General features: G+C 39.2%; 1 protein-coding gene across 5 annotated transcripts in view; it reads right to left on the bottom strand.

The window, feature by feature from the left end:
• COBLL1 (cordon-bleu WH2 repeat protein like 1) overlaps positions 1-20,739 on the bottom strand; it is a 121,626-nt gene that overhangs the window by 18,224 nt on the left and 82,663 nt on the right. For all 5 annotated transcript variants that reach the window (XM_073305654.2, XM_073305655.2, XM_073305656.2 and 2 more), the window contains 6 exons: positions 16,751-16,789; positions 12,014-12,111; positions 11,660-11,902; positions 6,185-6,335; positions 5,627-5,701; positions 3,893-4,051 (listed from right to left, as the gene is read on the bottom strand). In XM_073305654.2, coding sequence (XP_073161755.1) covers positions 3,893-4,051; positions 5,627-5,701; positions 6,185-6,335; positions 11,660-11,902; positions 12,014-12,111; positions 16,751-16,789 — 765 coding nt within the window. The remainder of the gene's footprint in view (positions 1-3,892; positions 4,052-5,626; positions 5,702-6,184; positions 6,336-11,659; positions 11,903-12,013; positions 12,112-16,750; positions 16,790-20,739) is intronic.

Genomic DNA, 20,739 nt, shown 5'->3' on the forward strand with positions numbered 1-20,739 from the left:
AGTGGCCAGTATATTTGCCTTCTACCAGACTCCTGTACCCCACTGGTCTGGGTCTGTCAAAATAGTAAATAATAAATAGAGCTGTGTCATCATGTTTTCACAGTTACACCCATACATTCCTGGTGGCTGAAGGATCAGTTCATGTTTTCTGACTTTGTTCCAAATGCCTGGTTTTCTAGGTTTAATTTTGATCTAAAATTGAAGCCACCTCTCTTCTTTTTAATGAAACTGTTTATGCACTGTGTGTATGCGGCACACACGCTATGTCTACACTATCAGCTATTTAGTGTGGATTCCTCTGCTGTACACATACCTGCAGTAGCTTGATGGGAGATAGTGAGAGTATAAAGAGCAATACAGGCACGGTAGCATGGGAAGCAGAAGCACGGCTGAGTCATGCGGAGTACGAACCCTCGGTTCCAAACCAGTGTGTACTCAGCACAGCTGTGTCTCCACTCTGCTGCCTGTGCTAGCAATGGTCTATTACAATTTATACCTGTGTTACTCTTGGGACAAGTATGTGTACATGTACAAAGTGTGTGCGTTTATACACACACACGTACGTACATACATGCACTAGGCATAAAAAAAATATATACTTTTTTTCCATCAAAGAGACTCAGAAAACCAACAAGATATTTAATATGTTATTCACCAGAGCAAACATTAGGCTATGATGTTTAAACAATGTTCCTTTCAAGCTATTAGCAGCCTATTGGGCTAAAAGGTACCTGAAGAGTTTTTAGTTGACAGATCAATGACCTTACAAAGTAAATCTCCTTTGGAGACACTCCAATCAAATGGGTCAATAAGAGTACCATTTAAATGGTATACAATAATAGTCTAACATCTCTTAGCGAGCTATTATGCTCCAAAGTGTCAGAGATTGAGAGTTACGTACTCTCATCATTCTCCAATTATAATCTATCACTCTTTTCAGTGCATTGGCTACTGACCTAATGGACCTCAGGTTCCTTGGAGACTTTACTGAGTGTTATGTCAATAAGATTCCTACAATTTTTTTAAATTAAATTTCACGAGTAGCAAACATACAATAATTGTTAATTAACATGCGTATAGATATTTTACTCTTCTTTCCTAAACCACAAGACTCTAATGGAACTATGCATATTAGGCTAGAAAAATGTTCAGAATGAAAACTAATACCATTATGGAGAGGAAGATACATCTTTTTGTGGTTTTACAACGCAAAAATCATTCTAATTATTTTTATTTTACATTTCTCTTCTAGTAGGTGTAATCCTTTAAAGCATTTTTCAGTCCAGAGTGGGCTTTTCATAGAGAACATAAACTTCTGAAAATAGCAGTTTATAATGGAAATGCTAGTATGTTTTAAACTATACAGTGCAGTGTCACTGTAATGAATAGCTAACAGAAGCACAAACACATTCTTTTACTTTCAGGAACAAAAAAAAAAAATTCCTTCAAGTGATCATTACATTGTGACCGGTATTATATGGTAAACCTATTATGCACTGCTACTTTATTGAATGAGTAAATAAATTTAAGCAGCAGCCATTTTATATGATACAACTCAGAATACACATTGAGTCAAAACCTTAACTGAAAAAGGACAACGCTCAAAGTATTAGTGTTTCAGAAACATTACACCAAATGGATGGAACTACACCTCTACCCCAATATAACGCAATCCTTGGGAGCCCAAAAAATCTTTTTGCGTTATAGGTGAAATGGCGTTGTATCGAACCTGCTTTGGCCTTGAGCATTTCCGTTATTAATCGTTACTTCCCGTCTCCTGACTGACCCCTCAGAACCCCCAACCCATCCAACCCCCCTGCTCCTTGTCCCCTGACTACCCCCTCCAGAGACCCCCCCACCCCTAACCACCCCTCCCAAGACCCCACCCCCATCTAAGCCCCCCCACAGCTCCTTGTCCCCGATCGCCACCTCCAGAGACCTCCCCGTCCCTAATCACCCCCAGGACCCAACCCCCTACCCAACCACCCTGCTCCCTGTCCTCTGACTGCCCCAACCCCATCCACACTCTGCCCCCTGACAGGCCCCCTGAGACTCCCACGCTCTATCCAACCCCCCCTACTCCCTGTCCCTGACCGTCCCCCAAGACCCTCTGCCTCTTATCCAACCCCTCGGTCCCGGCCAAGCAGCATGTCGGAGCCAGACACGCTGATCAGCAGGAGCACGCAGCCCCGCCCCCCAGAGTACTGCTTTACCGTGTTATAGACGAATTCATGTTATATCGGGTCATGTTATATTGGGGTAGAGGTGTATCGAGTTTCTGGAATTGTTAAAACTGTTCTCAAATTTACACTAATACAGTATTATTATTAATTTATGTAGTTACCAAAATGTGCTACATAATTTTCAGACAAACACTAAAATAGGAATAGATGAAATCTGTGTCCTGTTAGAAGCAAATCCTACCCCCCATATCAGGGCGACTAGCTGGGCTTCCCTCATGAGAACCACAGGCCATGGAACTGTAGCAGAGCTGCCTCTGTAGTACAGTGGCATCCACTTAGAAATTATTGACAAAAAAACTCCATCTTGCAGCTTCTCCAACATCTGGATGGATTTTAATGGGGCTTAAAAACAAAAACATGACATAGAAGGGCCAAAAGAAGCACCAATGGATGCTTCCCACTCAGCAGGCACAGTCCATATCTCAGTGCTCATACTGGGCCTGTTCCTAAGCCCACTGAAGTGAATTAGAGAGTCTTTCCATTGCCTTCAGTGGGCTTTGGATCAGGCCCACTCTTATACCTCTCTACAGCTTTTGACAGTCAACAGCAAGGTATTACTGACAGTGGAAAACACTCAGAGGAATTAGAAGGCCCTTCCACTCCCATGAAAGGTGTTTGCTTTCCCATTTATCTAAGTGATGCAAAGATTTGGGACCCTCATAAACTAAACTCTAAAGATTTCTAGGAAGTGACAATATCAACAAATACCTTCTTCCACCTTCACTTTCCTATAACATTTTGTTCCACCCTTATTTATAATGTTTTGGCCACGGTAATTCATGCATTCATCACCTCCAGTACAGATTACTGTAATTCACTGTATCTGGGGTTGAAGCTGGAAACAATGCAGAGGGCTCCAACATGTGCAGAAGACAGGAGCCTTAGCAGTGGAACAGGCAATCTTGATCACATCAGCTCTTTGCGCTGCATCCTCTATTAGCTCACAATCTGCTTCTACTGCCAATTCAAGACTGTGCGGCACCACTGGACAAGACCCATCTATCCAAGACCTGTGTAAACTGCTGATTCCTCTAGGGCAGTGTGATTAATAAAACCCAGAAAGAATGTGCGAGAGCTAGAGTGAAAGCATTCTTGTTCAACAAGGCTCGACTGTGGAATGAGCTGCTAGAAGAGATTAGGCTAGCATGTTGCAATTTTTTTTAAAAAAATTTCATCATCACTTGAAAGATATTTATATTTTACAAAAGTACATATGCCACAAGCAGAGCTTCCTAGAACCTAAGAAGAACGAAGAACAGACTATTCTATAAAGCTGACAGATCTAATTCACCCATGCAGCACTCAGATACTACAGTGATGGGAAATGAAGAAAATCCTACATAGATCAAAACCCCTAAGATAGAAGCATATTACAGCTAAAGAAATAAGTCCGAGACACCTGACTTAATTCTTCATTTTAGAACTGAATTGTCTCATCTGTAACTGGAAACAAATTTAACAGGGAGAAAATTAAATATTTATACATGCTATCTACAAAGAAAAGTTTATGGTATGGTATAATTACAACTGATTTTTGTTCCCTACAGTGGCTCTAGAAGTAGTGAAAACTTCAACACCACATGCGTTGTATATTGGTATACTGTAAATTATCTATCCAAAATATCCTACAGAAAGATATTACAACCTACATTTAGAAGGCATTTCAGATGCATCAGGACAGCCAGTGTTACCAGAAAGGTTACTTTCATCTGTCAGTTGCTGGACAGTGTTTTGTTCAAGATTGGCTGCATCTAAGCAATGAGAGGCACATGATGGCACTGTGGCTCTGGTTACATCAACTTTATCGCCTAAAAAGCAGTTTAGGAATAAGAAGATTAATTAGTTTGATGTAATCTGCAAATTAAACAAAATAAAATTAGAATGACAGCAAACAAAAATGTAGCTAAACAAATTTCAAAGCAAATTAGTTATTTTTAAAGGAACTTTAGCAAATTATTTGTGAAGTTGAGCCTCCAGTAATACTCCAATTGTAATTCTCTTTTTATAACAACTACAATTTATACTTGTTTAAATACACTTATCCTCAAGCTAAATTTTCAGTATGTCCTTAAGGCAGACTCCTTTTCTGCACCCATGGTTTTTCAGATGCCAAAAAACTCTTAGGTACAACTTAGGCCACCAAGACTTTTAGTACCTAACGTATCTAGTGTACACATAATTTATTCAGAAGTCTGAGTTACCTAAACTTCACCTGCAATTACTTGCTCACACAATTTGAGTTAAAAATTAGAGGCAGTGTCCAAACGATCTGGTCCATGATTTGCAAGACATCTTATTTGCCTGAGTAAGTTTTTTGCTAAGAATTTTACTGCTCTCCTTATTACCCTTTAGCATGTAGGCACAGTATAATGGTATGTGACCTATGTACATGTCTGCAACCATATTTCCTCAGGGTGTGATCTCAGATCACAAAACAAACAGGGACAGAGTCTAGTGAGCACTTGTGATTCAATTAATTACAAGTTACAGGTTTTTCATTCATCCACAGAACTACTCACATCACAACTTTCGTCCAAGTTGGTAACTTGTTCGTGACACAGCTGGCTTTAAATATTGTTTGTATCCAAATACAGTATGGGTTCTTCTAGGTTGGAAACTGAGTTTCCCCCTTGCCAAAGGCCTAAGATAACACATGGGTCTCTGTATAACTGGTGTGGCACACTAATGCTTTGCAGTCTAAATGGAACTCCCTAACCAGACCCATATAACCAGTTTAGCTCATCCTCCTGCTTATAGTTATCTGTACAGTAGAAAATCTCAAAGTGCAGAGCCTCTTATACTGCTAATGACACTCCATGTATGTGTCCTTAAGACATTTTATCCTCTGTTGAAACACAGAGAGCAATTTTCCTAGAATGCACTGATACAAAAACATAGGCAACGTGGTAGTTATGGTCATATAAGCAAGAATGATACTTGGTTATGTTTGGGGTTGGGTGGGGAAAGGGAAGTGAAGCGATGTATGGACATGACTCAACTGTGTCGTGTGCATCTGGGTCAGACGGTGGTGTTCTTTTTTAAAAACTATTTCATTAATGTCTAAATATTCTAGAATACCCAGTAGGTATCTCTTTTTAAAATGTAACACATAGTAACGAATACAAACATCAGGTATTTGTTACTATATCATACAAAAGTAAAACTTTTGTACTTTAGAAAGCCATATAAATACTTACAGGATTGGTGTGGGGAAAAAAACAAAAGTATCCAGGGGAAATCTCAAATTTAAATGATAGTTTAAGACAAATAAAATAATGGGCCTGAAACATCTGCAGCATGACATTTTTACTATTTCTCTTTATTACCAGGCTTTTATTATGACTGTTCTTGACTATGTTTTAATAATATCTGGGAAGAACTACCTGTTGGAAACAGTACTTCTGCATCTCTTTCTTCCACAATATTTTCTACAGGATTTGATTCTGCAAACTCTGATGCTGAAACAAAGAAAAGAAAATGTTAACAGACATCTTTCTTTTTAAATGCAATCTTTTATTTCTTTTACACCGATATAAATATGAAACAGAATTTCTAACTTTGACCTTACAGATTAGTGTGTTTCTAAGGAATGAAGTGCTTTCGTCTTGCTGATTAAAGCTTGTTACAACCACACCTACAGTACGGTCAATTCCATGGTCTACACACACACACACCCCCACCCCCGTGCATTTCAACTGTTACAATATTACGGACCTTGAAATAGAACTGAAGTTTGATCCATGACATTTTCCTCTAACATTGTACTGTTTTCATCTGTCTTTTTACCTAAACATATTCCTAAATAAAAAGTGTTTGACATGTATGCATAGTTTTACTTAAAGTTCAATCAATAGGGTGACATTTCTTTAACATTAATATTTAGCCTAGGTACAGTATTAACAACTTTCCATTTCTGCCTAGTTAAAAAGTAAAAATATTACCAGTTCTTTTACTGTTGTCACTTTGGTCTTGTGGTATTCTAGAGGGTGGGGAGGGCGCTTTGCGCTTAGTCCTTCTCAAAGAGGAGTTAACAGATGATGTGCCACTGAGCTGCAGAGAACCTGTTCTCACTATTCCTAGTCTCAACTGACCCTAAGGGGGGGAAAAATGAACAAGTATATTCAAAGAAACTCAAGAAAAGTCTGATTATTGTACTCCAAAAGTGATATTTATAATTTATACCTGAGATAACACAACAATCCTCATCCACTATTAACCAAAATTCAAATAACTTGTTAAGTTTGTAATAGTTTCTCTGAGCAATACTTTTAAACTATTCCCAAGGGGGGAAAATAATCAGAAATGGTGGAGCAGGAAGTAAGGGGAATTATATCTTGTAGAGTGCTGGATATTCAAAAATGTATCACAACAGTGACGGTACACAAAATTGGTTGTCATAAATGTTATGAAGAGAGTAACCTGGAATCTCTCACGCTTTTAAAAAAAGCCCATTTCAGAAAACTCTGATGGGGAATATTCCTAAATATGTTGTAATATGGTGTAAATATGGAAGTATAACAACAAAATTTTAACAAATATTCTAACAAAAATAGGGATTTAGCTCTCTTTGCCAGTGTGTACACAATATGAAAGCATCACAATACGCAAAGGTATAGGGCATCTGAGGAGAACTTTTTAGTTTATACATTATGTTGCTATGGCAGTCCTGTATGCATTTTAAAAAAAACTATTCAGTCTTCTTATCACTAGTTCAGCATCTCAAAAGATAGTTGCCATAATTTTGCCTGCCACTGTAACAGCTATTAGCCTGATACTGAAGTAACCTTGTAGTTCCACATCTCAGAGTGATTACTTTCAGGATCCCAGTGATAAAGAAATATGTTTCATCCCTGGTCACAGATGCCCATTCCTGTAGCAATTTTGATCACTGTCACTTGTCTATTTGACAGCATAATAAAATCCAGCAATGACATTCATTTTATGGTAGTAGAATCTACACTTGAGCCAGACCTGGGGGTCATCTTCAAAGGACTTTTGTTTGTGCTTCAATTAAGCAGCCCACTTCATAAAGTGGAATATGAAGGAACAGCACTGGAATAAACAGGCTCACAAATCTCTCTTTTACTGATCATCCCTCCATAATTTAAGAACCCATTGACAGCAGAACTCTTGACCTTGTCAATACCCATGGAGTAAGATACCTTTCATTTATCAAGCTACCACCGAATAACGATTGTGTCTTAAAATAAGATGATATTTGTTCAAAAAATAGGATTTAATGCCAACTTCAAATAAGTTTGTCATGGTACTATACACATGTAAATTTTTTATTTGATAAATGTTGTTTAAAAAGAGGCTTAGTGAATATCTTTAGGGGAAAATATGGGGCAAAGTTTGCTTCAGTATGCATGTGACACTGTTGTGTGTGACACTGTTGACTGCTATTAAAGGACATCCTAACAAGATGGTGATTATTGACATATTAGGACAGTGCCACTTAGCTATTCACATGAAACAGCACAAGGTTCTCAGGTTGCCCTGAGAACAAAATGGGTTAGTCTTACACGGCATACCCCCACTAGATGTCAGTTACAAAGAGGACAGTAATCAATTGCTTTCCACGTCTATCAAGGAGAAGACAAAAAGTAACAGGCTTAATCCACCGCAAGGAAAATTTAGGCTAGATATTAGCAAAAACTCTCTCACTAGGTTGCAGAACCTACGTCACTGGAGATTTTAAAGAACACGTTAGACGAACATCTGTCAGGAATGGTCTAGACATACACAGTCCTACCTCAACACAAGGAGGTAAATTAAATAACCTCTTGAGGTCCCTTCTAACCCTAAATTACTATGATTCTATACGCAGCTTTAAGAAATTATATAATGGGATGTGATACTGAGGATGGATAGGGCCTTCTAGGCAAATCAGCCTAGCAGGCAGCTGGATTTTGTGAAATATGATTAGTATGCATGGAAACGAGGCCAAATAGGAGAGCATTCTGGAACAAATTCTGCTCTCATTTCCACCCATGTAAATCTGGTTTTAAGGGAAATTTCTTAACTGGAGTTCTTCGAGATGTGGAGCCTATCTATAGTCCACTGTGGGTACACATGTGCTCCATGCACCTGAGACCAGAAGAAACCTACATGCAATGTCTGTTGGTCTGTGCCAGCGCCCTTGCTCTCCTCATGTTCTGTAACTAGGGTATAAATGGCAGTGCAGAGCAACCGCCACTCCAGTTCCTTCTCTCTCATGAATCCAATTATGATCGTGAGCAGAGGGGAAGGAGGACTGGTAGCAGAATACATATAGGGACCACACATCTAGAAGAACTCCAGTTACTATAAGGTAAGTAACTTCACTTTCTTCTTCGAATGCTGGTCCCTGAGTGTATTTCACTGTGGGCGACTGACAAGCACTAATCAAGAGGAGAGGCTCCAAGGAGGCAGGCAGTATAGAGGTTTGAAGGATTACTGCCAAAGGATGCATCATCTGTGGAGGCTTGAACTAAGGTGTAGTGTCTCATGAACATATGGATAGAACTCCATGTTGCTGCTTTGCAAACGTCAAGAAGAGCTACTCTTGAACCAAAACTACTGAAACTGCTGTCGTTCTATTAGAATAAGATCTCACTACATGCAGGTGAGGGAGATGCTCCAACTGATAAAGTGGTATAGAGCAAGAGATCTACTTAGATATCCTCTGATGGCTTGTCCACTCACTCATTCCACTGTAGTAATGAACAATCTAGGTTACTTTCTGATTGGCTTTGTTCTTTGCAGGTAAAATGCTAATGCACGTCTCAGGTAGAGGGAATGAAGCCTCTTCTCCTCATTGGTGTCATAAGGCTTTGGGAAAAGACACAGATAAGCATATTGAGGGACATCTGCTTTTATGTTTAGGAGAGCCTGTCTCCTGTTCTCATAAAAAGTTCCCAGTGAAAGGTCTTTAGTTCTGCTCCATCCCACTCCTGAATCAAACATCATGGTGCTAAGAGGCGCACATCTCAACATACAGAGGAGTGCCCTGTCCCAGCTCTCACTTGGGCTGCACACTCCATGAGGCGTTTCCTAAGATGGAGTTCTCGCATCTGTCAGGTTTGGGTAGGAAAGGAATGGCAAATACTGCACCTAACAGAAATATGAGCTTCTCTGAGGCAATAACGGCAGCGTTAGCCATCATAGCTGGAAAAAAACCAGCAGATACAGGAGATGTAGCTTTTAAATCTCATTAACCTGGGCATAATCTAAATCCTGTACTGGGGGCCAGGGAGGCTCCCTGGGGGAACTAATTAACCACTACAGTGAATAAACTGTATGGACACTATATACAGTTAAAACTTTATAAAACTTTTGAAATATTTACAGGTTAAGGACAAAAGGCTCAGCTCTGGCACTGAGGTTCCAGAAGGAGCTGGAGAGACAGTCAATCTGTACTGTCCCTTATATCTTCAGTACAGAGCATGAGGAGAGCAAGGGCACAAATATGGATCAACGAACACTGCTTCAAAGATTCTTATGGTCTCAGGTGCATGGAACACATGAATACCCACAATGGAATACACACAGGGAACAGCCTTCAAAAGATGAACTATGACTTCAGTGGAGTTACCCAGGATTTCCACAGGAGTAAACTGGTAGAATTTGGCCCATTAGGATTAATCAAGCATTAATGCACTTGACATAGCGAAGAAAACTGGGAAATACTGAAGTTGTACAATCATTGTGGGTTACTTTACTTCCATGTACCACCCTTTGTTTGTCTTTTCTGTTCAGACTGCAAACTCTTTTGGGCAAGGACAGTTTCTTATTATATGTTTGTAAAGGGCCCAGTTCAATGGGGTCAACTCTTAATTTTATGTCCTGCAGGTGCTAATACAAATAACGAATTATAATAGTCACCATCAATGCCCCAGGATGTACTGATTTTAAAGGAACCACTTTCTTACATGTCACAGAAATTCTTCTCCTTGAACTCCTCCCCAGTGGCTAAGAAAATGTTTTGCTGTAAACCAGCACTGCTTGCAAATTTGATTAGACAGTGGAGTAATGCCTACTCTCCTCAGTAGATTTTTTTTTAAAAAAAGTCTTTTCTTCACTGTTACTTTCAATGAAGAAGCAAGAAAAGATCAAGACAGACTGTTATTTAATTTTACACCGGTAAAGAGAAAAATATTTTTCTCCTCTTCAAATGACAAAGCTTCTCAGCCAAATATAAGACAACATTTAGAACTTCTGTTAAACAGCGCTCTCTTGTGGTTTTTTCGTGTTGACTGGAAATGAAAAGTATTGTGTACAGGATAATTAGACTAATGGTTCATTTGAGAATTTTTGTTTATGGGACTAGCATTCAGCAATTCATTTCATCCTTCTGGCATGCCAGTAGTCTAATTTTTTTAAAAAGAATGCCTTTTATTCCAGATTCAAAGCACAGTGCAAAATACAAATATGAAGTGTTTCAATTTACACTGACACTTTTAGCCTTGATCTTTAATTGGACTTCACAACGGACAATCTGTGCTTTACCAAGATATTACCCAATGCATTAATTTTCTCTCAAAATTTGTTGGAATGAGTTCAGTAATACACTCAGATAGCCTCTCTCATAACTTCATTCAAATGCATTACTATACAAGCAGACAATTTTATTAAGATAAAACTTTAGTTTAACATCCTTGTGCTTCCTGTAAGTTAAATGTAGTTCCCAAGAGTCCCATTTGTTTCTAATAATTTAGATTGGAAGACTGTTTAGAAGACTATTTTCTTCAACACCACATTAAACTGCATTTTACTACAAAGGACTAAGTGAGTCAATTTTAGAAATGACATAAAATCCCAATCCCCTGTGTAGTTAATGGACATATTAATGTAAACCATAATGTATGCAAACATATAAGCTATTAACTCAACAGAACAAGTTGAGGCTGGAACTCCTATTTATCACTCATACTGTTTAAAATGAAACATCCTTGTTACAAAATAGTGGTTTCATTTAAGCATATGTGCAGCACCAGTGACTTTAAAGTTAAGCAATCTACATGTCTTTGGAGGATCAGAGCCTTTGTCATGATTATATAAATCTTAACCATCGGATAAAAGCCAGATAGCAACAAATACTTTCTTCTTTCTAAAATAAATAAATAAATTTGACTTCTAAACTTACTCATATAAAAGTGTATTAATAGAACAATGGTTTATTTTATTCTGTTTTTTATAATACAGCCAATATTTTGGAACCATACAAAAATATTTAAAATCTATCCCTCAATTGATACAGTGTGAAATATTTCTTGTTTCACTACTATATGCTCAGAAAATAGGACTTTTTACTTACATTGCGTAACTATTTTTGTTCCAAGCCTCAGCAGAAATACCACTGCCTCAGATACTCTTAATCAGTGAAACTTAATGGGGTGGGGAGATGGAGAAGAAAAAGTTTAACAATAGCTCACCTGTTCATTTTCATCAACACTAGTAGATTTCACGACACAAGACGATGTGTATCTCACTTGGGCATGTGCAAGATCCTGTGGGACACTTTGAGAGGCAGGCATTGGAGGCAAGGGTGCTCTTCGCTTCTTTGGCATTTCAGATGGCAATGTATTAGAGTCGTACTGCTTGGAAATCGTGTTAGATCTGTTGATAAAAGTTGGCCTGGGTTTGCTCATCAGTGGAGTTGCTGGGGCACTGGCAGTCTTAAAAGGAGGGGAAGAGATAATCAAACATTCTGAAAGTATTTCAACCAGCAAACCTGACTGTTCTGAGAATATATTTAGACATATTTTGCTTAGAAAATGCCATCTTACTTGTTCTCGTTTCTTCTTACTTCGCTGAAAAAAGCTGAAAAATCCTTTATTTTCTTTCTCCTTCAAAGTACCTGGGTTTTGAGAAATTTGGCAGGAGCCTAAAACAGAAAATAATAATTCTAGACATTTATTGCATAGATTGTTTATGGTATGTTTGGTATATCCTTCCAGCAGGCTGGTAGCAGAGTGGGTAGTAGAGAAAAAATATTCTGTATGAGTAGTCTTTTGAAAGTACAATTTGAAAAAAGCTTCCTGACATTACCATGCTTTTTGCCTTAATTTTTCTCCTTAAGCAATCATAAATTAGCATGAATTTTACTTGCCAGGGATGTAAAGAGTGCTCCTCATTAGCACTGCACTAAATACGATCAATCATGTTAGAGAAGAATTTAATTGCGGTCAATTAAAATTTTAGACTTCCATGTACACTGCCAAGTTCCTGTGTACTTTATTCAGGTTCCTGAACAAAGAAGAAGAAAACTTGCTATGCATGTAGTGCTTCTAAATGAATATACCATTTTCAATTAAACACAAACTCATATATATATATATATATATATACACATATATACACACACACACACACACCCCTAAATGAAGATGTGGCACAATGGTAACGCTCAGACATCTCAGTATGAAGATCATATCATAAACTAGGTCTGAGCCACTGGGAAAAAGCCACCAAATTCTTGCTAAACCTAGAAGCAGTGATTTTCACTCAGAATTAGGATTCTAGAAAGCAATTTATTACAATCTGAAAAGTCTTATGTCCTGTAGGAAAACTAAATGTTTTAAATGCACAAATATTGACAATCAATGCCACATACAGATGGGATGACTACAGGCTAATTGATGATCAACCACCCTGAGTGCATAGGGCATGTGGAGGGTGCAAGGAGCTCTTTCATTCTGTATTGCCTTTTGTTTTGGAGAAAGATCGTCCCCACAGATCATGTACCCTTTTAACTATCCAGCCCCCCTTAATTCATAGCTTCTTCATTCTGCAGACGACTAATAAAGGCACCGTTTGTGAACCACAGATGTAATATGTGCAGTGCACACATCCTAGGAGAGTAAAATCTCATGAACACATGGTGTGCTAAATCATGCACTCAGAAATCCACATTAAAATTGGATAGAGGACTATATAAACAGATTACAAGACAATAAGGTCTCTGATTAAAAACCCAATAGGTACATTATGTATGCAGTTTTCCTCAGAACTACAAGGCAAGGTTGACAACTTGAGGCTAGGTTTGAAATACAAAGACATCGACCAAGTAGCGCTAACCACCATAAACGGTTTGAATTCCCTTGTTTAGCGTCGAAAATTACGATAAGGTCCACATTCATGTCACTTTCGCAAAACAAGCGTCACCTGCCTGATGGTGAGGAAGTTTATTATTATTATTGTATTAGAGTTTACGCAAGATCTCAACTATTTCCAAGGAAAGACAAGAAATCAACTATTGCCATTAAAAACAGTTCAACCACACGGATCCATTTAACCATATCCTGGACAAACCTTACTCAATTAAGTATTTTAAGAGCTCATTGTATTAAAATTGTGATTGTGTGTATTACTGCGGAATTGTATGTAACTTGTCTAGGAGACCTAACCCCTTGTGAGCTTCAAAGGAATATTTTAAACAATGGGCTAAGACAACGAGAATGAACCTTTAAAAATTAAGGGAGTTTCCCCAGGAAATTTCTAGGGGGGGTATGCAAATGAACCCCCTCCAATTGTGCAAGAACTCAGCCTTTTGAAGCCTTACCCTGAGTGGGAGCCTTTGTTTGGCTTACCTATTTATGGTGGCTTCAAAGATGAAGACAGGATAAAATAGTGGCTCCCAGAGTCATGAGGGGGCTAGTTCTAAGCAAAAGTTGTTATGAACTGGTGACTGCCAGAGAAAACCCCCTGTGTGGCGTTTGAAGGACTAATCACCAATGAGAGCCCAAGATCGGAGGTAGGGGTGATCTCTGGTAAACTTATTAGAATGCAGGTAGGCTCTTCTATTGTTTTTAATATGTTTGACCAGTAATGCCTTTTAATTTAAGAATAAATTAAAAGTGCTTGCTTAGAAAGAGCTGTTTAGTAGCTTATAACTCTTGGCAGTTACACTGTTTGTCATCTCTGAGGAGAGAAGCAAAGCAGGCCTGCTTAGGCAGTCTGTCTTTTGGGGAATAACAAAGTGTTGGCAGGGAACTGTTCAGCCTGGAAATATCCTGATCAAAAGGGAGAGAAATGCAAGTCTCTGCCCAAGAGAGATGACAGCTGAGGAGCCTGCAGCCTAGAGTGGGTGCCCTTGCTGAAAGACAAAGGGGGAATACACGTCCAGTTGCCTTGAACTGTGGCACACACTATGTGTATTTTTCAGATATGGCTACAGCAAAATGTCTAAAGTTTTCTCAAAAGTTGTCATGGCTATAGTACTCAACAAGGGCTAGTGCCTTTGCTTGGTTTGAAAATAAGTACTTCGCTCCCCTATTTTTAAATGGGTCAGTTTAGCAAGACTTTGGAGTGTGAACCTCAGTTCGCTCATATTGGAGTGAATCTCCTGTACCTACAACAACACTGATGTTTTGGGGGATCACCCAGACGAGTAAGGGATTCTGTCACTTCCTGCCCTGTGACCTTGGGAGTGTTGATCAAGTGCTGCTATGGCTCAGATCCCTGACACCATTAGCCTGCCCACAGCACAACGTCTCATCCTGGCTTCCACCAGCCTAGTTACTCCTTGAAGGTAATACCTACAACCCTTCCAGTCCCAAGTCTCCCCAAATGTGTCCTCTCCAAGTTCTGAACTACTGGACACTTGGACCAATCACTCCATATCTGACCTTTCAGTCCCCATCCTCACAGGAAACCTGCACAACATCTTTAAAAGATGAGCCTGTGAACTTAAATTCAGAACTCTGCGGGACACTAAAAAACAAAGACTTAACAGAGACACTGGTTTTATGGTGCATTACACACCAGATGCCTGCTGACCCTCCTTTGTCCTCCGACTGCAGAAGTGTTAAGTGCCCACTTCATTTCAAGTGGTCTCTTACATCATGTGGGAACCCCTTAAACTTAATCTGTATTTAGATGTGACACTCTGGTTACTTTCTCCAGACCTGAGGAAGATTGCCTCTTTCACCCCCAGAAGTTGGTCCAATAGAAGAAATTACCTCACCTACTTTATCTCTTTAAACTCAGTACATATTGACTGGTTAAAAGAAGTCACAAGTTCTACTGTTAGACTCCTTGGCATATTTGTGTAGCTAACAGCTTTTGAGGTCCACAACACAAATAGTTCACAATTCTTTTCCTTTTATTATTGTTTTTCAAAAATAAAAACAATACAGGAAAATTAAATGCAAAACTTGTATGTATGTATGACCCATCTACTCACTTCTAAACACCACTGTAAAAAATTTCAGTACTTCTTGACTTCACTCCACTAAGTAAATTTTATTTCTAGAAAAAAAAGATTTTTTTCAAATATCTCATTCAAAAAACAGGTAAAGAATCATATTATATATATGGTATGAGTGTATATATTTTGCAGGACAGAGACAGGAAATTAGCAAATTTATTTTTTACAGTTTTAGTTACAATGCGAAGAGTTTGTAGATAAGCATTCATTGTTATTAATTGCTAAATAAAACCTGTGTTCAGATGGAAGTAGCAATGAAAATCTCAAGCAAGCCTCACAATCTTATTGTGTACTCAGGGTAACGTTTAAGGTTGTTTAAGACTAAGAAAATGAACCTTCCAAAGCCAGTATTATCCTGTTACAGAGTTGCCTATAAAAAACAAAACAAAATAAAACACTTATGGGACATAAGGTACTTGTCATCACAAAGATGGGGCAAGTGGTCTCAGGACAGCGAGTATGGTAGTAAGCACTGTGCTTAAAATATTCCAGAATAAGAGTGCCTCAGGGCAACTCTACACTTAAAATGCTGCATTAGCACAGCAACACCAATGCATCTGCGTTGCTCTAGCGCTTGAATGAAGATGCTCTATGCTGACAGAAGAGCGCTCACTTGTCAGCATAGTTAATCCACCTCCTCAAGAGGCACAGCTATGTGAGTGGGAGAAGCTCTACACGGGGGGAGGGGAGGTAAGGTTGGCACAACTACGTGGCTCAGGGGTATGGATTTCTCACATCCCTGAGCGACGTAGTTATACCAATAAAGGTCTGTAAGGTAGACCAGACCTTATTCTGAATTAAGTGTGTTCCACACATGAAGCTAAATCAGGAATAGTTGAATTCACACACTACCTTGTTACGGATTAACTTTCATGTGTAGACACACTCTTATTCATGGGAAGACTTTGCATAAAGAAAGGCTACCATTATGTTTATTTACCATCTGATTCAGCCAAGCAGTCCTGTTGAAATCAACAGGATACCTAACATTGTAAAACAGTCTTCAACATCAGTAACAGCAGCAGGATCAACCTTTTAGTAAAAATTTTTCAATCATTCAGTGTTCAAGGGGCTTCTGAAGAACATTCTTTTGTGATGATCAAAGAACTACCCTAAATTAAAATTTATTGAAATGCTGTACGATAGGCAGTGTATCAACTTTTGTAATAATAATTTATGCAAATCTGACACATATTCTAGAACATGAAGGTACCTGTCTACCTTACAGTCTATAAATGGCAATGTCTATGTGACAACTATCAGCTACAGTTTATATATGTGCTCCTATTTCAGTATCTAGCTCAGTAAAACTTACCTCGTAACGATGATAAATTGAAGTCAGCAGCTGGAGTGGCTAGAGAAAGAAAAATGGTAAATTAGTTATGATGATACTATTTATTAGATACTGAACTTAATTGTGGGTTGAGGGAAAGCTGTCAATTACATCTGAACACCCTCATCTGAGTTTCCAAAAACAAGAAAAGATAGCAGAACATAAGAACAGTCTTCCCTATGTAGAAGAGTAAATATCTTAGAATTATATCTAAAACTAACCACCACCTCAGAATTTGAACTAATATGACAGTGAAATGCACAAAAATTTATATCAAAGACCAGAGATGCCACCATCTGTTCATGTGCAGATTGTGTTCTAGACAGAGCAGATCATATTAAAACTAGCACATTTGTTAATATTTCCCATCAGTAGCAAATCATAACAATCCTCTAATAAAAATCAATCCACCCACCTTCCTGGATTGTTTCTAATTGGAAGGGAAGGGAAGGGAAGGGAAGGGAAGGGAATTCATTTTGGAGAAAAGTTCACCATAGGTGTTGGCTTCAGACAATTGCTGAAAGGATGCTGATTTTAATAACATTATAGCCCCAGAACAAACTTAAATAAAGCAATTGGTCATCCCTAACTAGGGAAATAGGTGTTAAATAGGAAGTTACAAAAATAAATAATATTTATGGTATTTTTTCTTTCTTAATTCTGACTATAACTAAATTGTCTGTTAAACAGAAAGCTGGAGTCTGGGAAACAGTTTTCAAGTTCAAATAACATAGATTTTTAATTTAGTCATTTGATCTGCCCCAAATTATTGACTTTTAGCACATGCATTCTCAAAATAAAAAAAAGTTAGGAATAGAGTCAGGGAAAGAACTCCAGACTAATTTTATTTTTTTGTCCAAAGTAGCAAATTGGTAGAAAATAGGTTGTTTCCTTCAATCAATACCTTTCTTGATCAAAGAGAGTCTTCACTGTAAGACATCATTCCCAAACTGAGTCTGTTACTCAGTCTGTGACTCAAATGAAAAAAAATAAGATATTCCACAAAGGACCTCATATCTTTCGCTTGGGAAGGTCAGGAGGCATACAATACAGAATAAAAACTCTTTAAATTTGGAGATGGGTCTTTGTGATTTCTGATCTATGTGTGTTTTTGTTTTCGAAGGGGGGGAAAAAAATAGGAACAGTTAACCTGTAGATAAACTGGTTATTTTTATTGTATTTCTGTCCTAAAACAAACTTTTGCTTACAAATCGCAGTATAATAAAAAGTAGAGCTGAGCAAAATATCGGATTTCTATCCCAATGGAAATTTCGAAATGTCAACATTTGCTTTTGTCCCAAAATGGGATGAAAAATTAAATTTAAAATTTTTTCACACCATGAAATTCTGTGGACAATTTCAATTCGTAAATGATGAAACATTTTGTTATTACATTTTTGATTGACATGAAACATTCAAACATTCCAAAGATTAAAACGTAGTATTTTTGTTTGTTAAAGTAACTCAAATAACTTTGTTTTGACTTATTTCAACATTAAAACATTTCTCCAAGGCACATAGCCCTAGTGGGAGTTGTCGTTCTGGGCCCCATTCTCTTTTATAGACAAGGCTCCTTTGTTGGACTACATCTCCCGAGAGGTGAAAGTAAGCCAGTCCAGGGTACCAGCAAGAACCGTACACCAGCAACCGTACCGGCTTTCCCAGGCCAGCGATTTAAAGGGTCTGGGGCGCGCGGAAGGGGCCACAGCCCCAGGCCCTTTAAATTGCCACTAGAGCCCCGCTACTGGAGCCCTCAGGTAGCAGAGGTGGCCGGGAGCCCCGGGGCTTGAGCGGCGATTTAAAGGGCCCATGGCTCCGGCTGCTGCGGGGAGCCCCAGGCCCTTTTAATTGCCACTGGAGCCCTGCTGCTGAAGCCCCAGGTACTGCAGCAGCTGGGGGCTCCGGTGGCAATTTAAAGGGTTCAGGGCTCCGCTGTGGCAGCGGTGGCCGGAGCCCCGGACCCTTTAAATCACCACCCGAGCCCCGCTGCTGGAGCCCCGGCTTAGGGGCAGCAGCCTGGGGCTGCAGTGGTGATTTAAAGGGCCAGGTGCTCCCGGCCACCACTACCGCAGTGGAGCCCCAGGCCCCTTAAATCTCCACCAGAGTCCCGGGGCTCCCAACCACCTCCGCAGCTGGTAGCACCGGCAGTGATTTAAAGGGCCTGGGGCTCCCACCCGCCACTACCACAGCCGGAGCCCCAGGCCCTTTAAATCTCGTTTTAAAGGACCCAGGGATTTTAAAGGCCACGCCCCTTCCGGTTGAGGCACCGCTCCCTGCTCAGGACTCCGGTGTACCGGTAAGTCCTTTAAGTTACTTTCACTCCTGCATCTCTCATAATACACACACTCACGTGAGTCCCATGATGTAAGCCACAACTCAGTCAGAAGGAAATCTCTTATGGGAGATGCATCCTCCAGAGAGCCACAGGGGAGAACGGGGGCTGGAACTGCAACTTCCATATGGCAATGAGGCATCAGGAAATGCAGTTTTAATCTTTTGCTGAACTGATTCAAAACTAAACGTTGTGGGTTAGTTCAGAAAATTGAAGATTATTAATTGGGTTAAATTATCCCAAAATAAAATATTTCATTTTAATTTTTCCACTGGAAAAATAATTCTGATTAAAGATTCACAACCAACTCTAAATAAAAGCTGTTATTTCAGATACTGCTGACTGGTGTATCTGGGAAGCAAACAGAGATAAATGTCTTTGAAATAAAACATACCAAGTGATGATTCTATGGCAGAGAGGAAAATCTGCATTATGTCAAATGCAGGGATAATGACTATAGAAAGAAGGTACATAGCACTAGTCCAGGGAAGCCTAGCTACATCACAAGAGCCAATGCTCACAGAACATGTTAACGTGAAATCTCTCTGAGAAAGTCTTTGTAACAGACTACAAAAAAAATTAAGGAGTCCTTCGTAAAAGATGGACTTCTGGGTAAGGCATGGGATTGGAAGTTAGATGTGTGTGAGCAAAGGCAAATCACTTCCCTGCCTTCTGTCTCAATTTGACCATCATTGAAGTGGAGATAATACTTCTTGATTCACAAGCCATTAATGAACTAAGCCACCCCCTACCCCTGTGAAGTGCTCACATCCTACACTAATAAGTACCATATAAATTCATACATTTTGTTTAATTAGTATGCTGTTAGGTAGCTGGTCATCTGACCCTGATGGATTATAAACAAAGAAATAATTACTTCCTTGCTGATTTTGCCCTTTCCCATATAGCAAGATGTGACAATTATGAGAATCTCTCTATGTACAACTTAATTCTGTTTGATATTGGGCACCCTCTATGTTTGTCCATGTGAGACTGAAAACTCCATTTTGAATGTAGGGCTGTTTTTCTTCTCTGCTATCTTTTGACATTCATGTTGGACTGAAATTCTGGAACGGGGCTTACAGATCTGGTCTTTGAAAGAGACTGTCATTAAAGGCTATTAATTAGTGAACAGACCTGGCCCACATAGAATAGAATAGTTGAAGGCTGGGGTAAGTGACTTTGCTCCAACTTCTCTGCAGAGAACTGGGATTTGGAGAGTGGAATTTCCCCAGCAGCAGAAAAAAGGAACCAGGTGTTGCTGGTGAGACATATAAAGAAACACATAGAGCAATAGAGAGGAAGCTTTGGGCAGGAGACAGGAATAGAAGGATATGCTTTCATAGCAGGGGGGTTCTGTTTAACTGTGGGACCAACTGAGGAAGAGAAAAGCCAGCTGACGTACAGGGTGGAAGATAGACTCTATGATTGAGAGAAGTCATGTGTAAAAGGGCAGGAGGAGAGGAGGAGTCCAGGATGACTCTGGGCTATGTCCAAAGAACACTCCAGAGGAAACTGTAAGGCAGGGAAGTGACTGGGCAGGTGTGTTTACTATTTTTGTCTAGATCTCTATATTTCTTGTGTTAACGAAAGTAAAGAGTAATGATGATTAGAAAAATTAGCAAAGCATTTCTGAGTG

This window comes from Lepidochelys kempii, chromosome 11 (assembly GCF_965140285.1).
Source record: "Lepidochelys kempii isolate rLepKem1 chromosome 11, rLepKem1.hap1, whole genome shotgun sequence".
NCBI classification, from domain to species: domain Eukaryota; kingdom Metazoa; phylum Chordata; order Testudines; family Cheloniidae; genus Lepidochelys; species Lepidochelys kempii.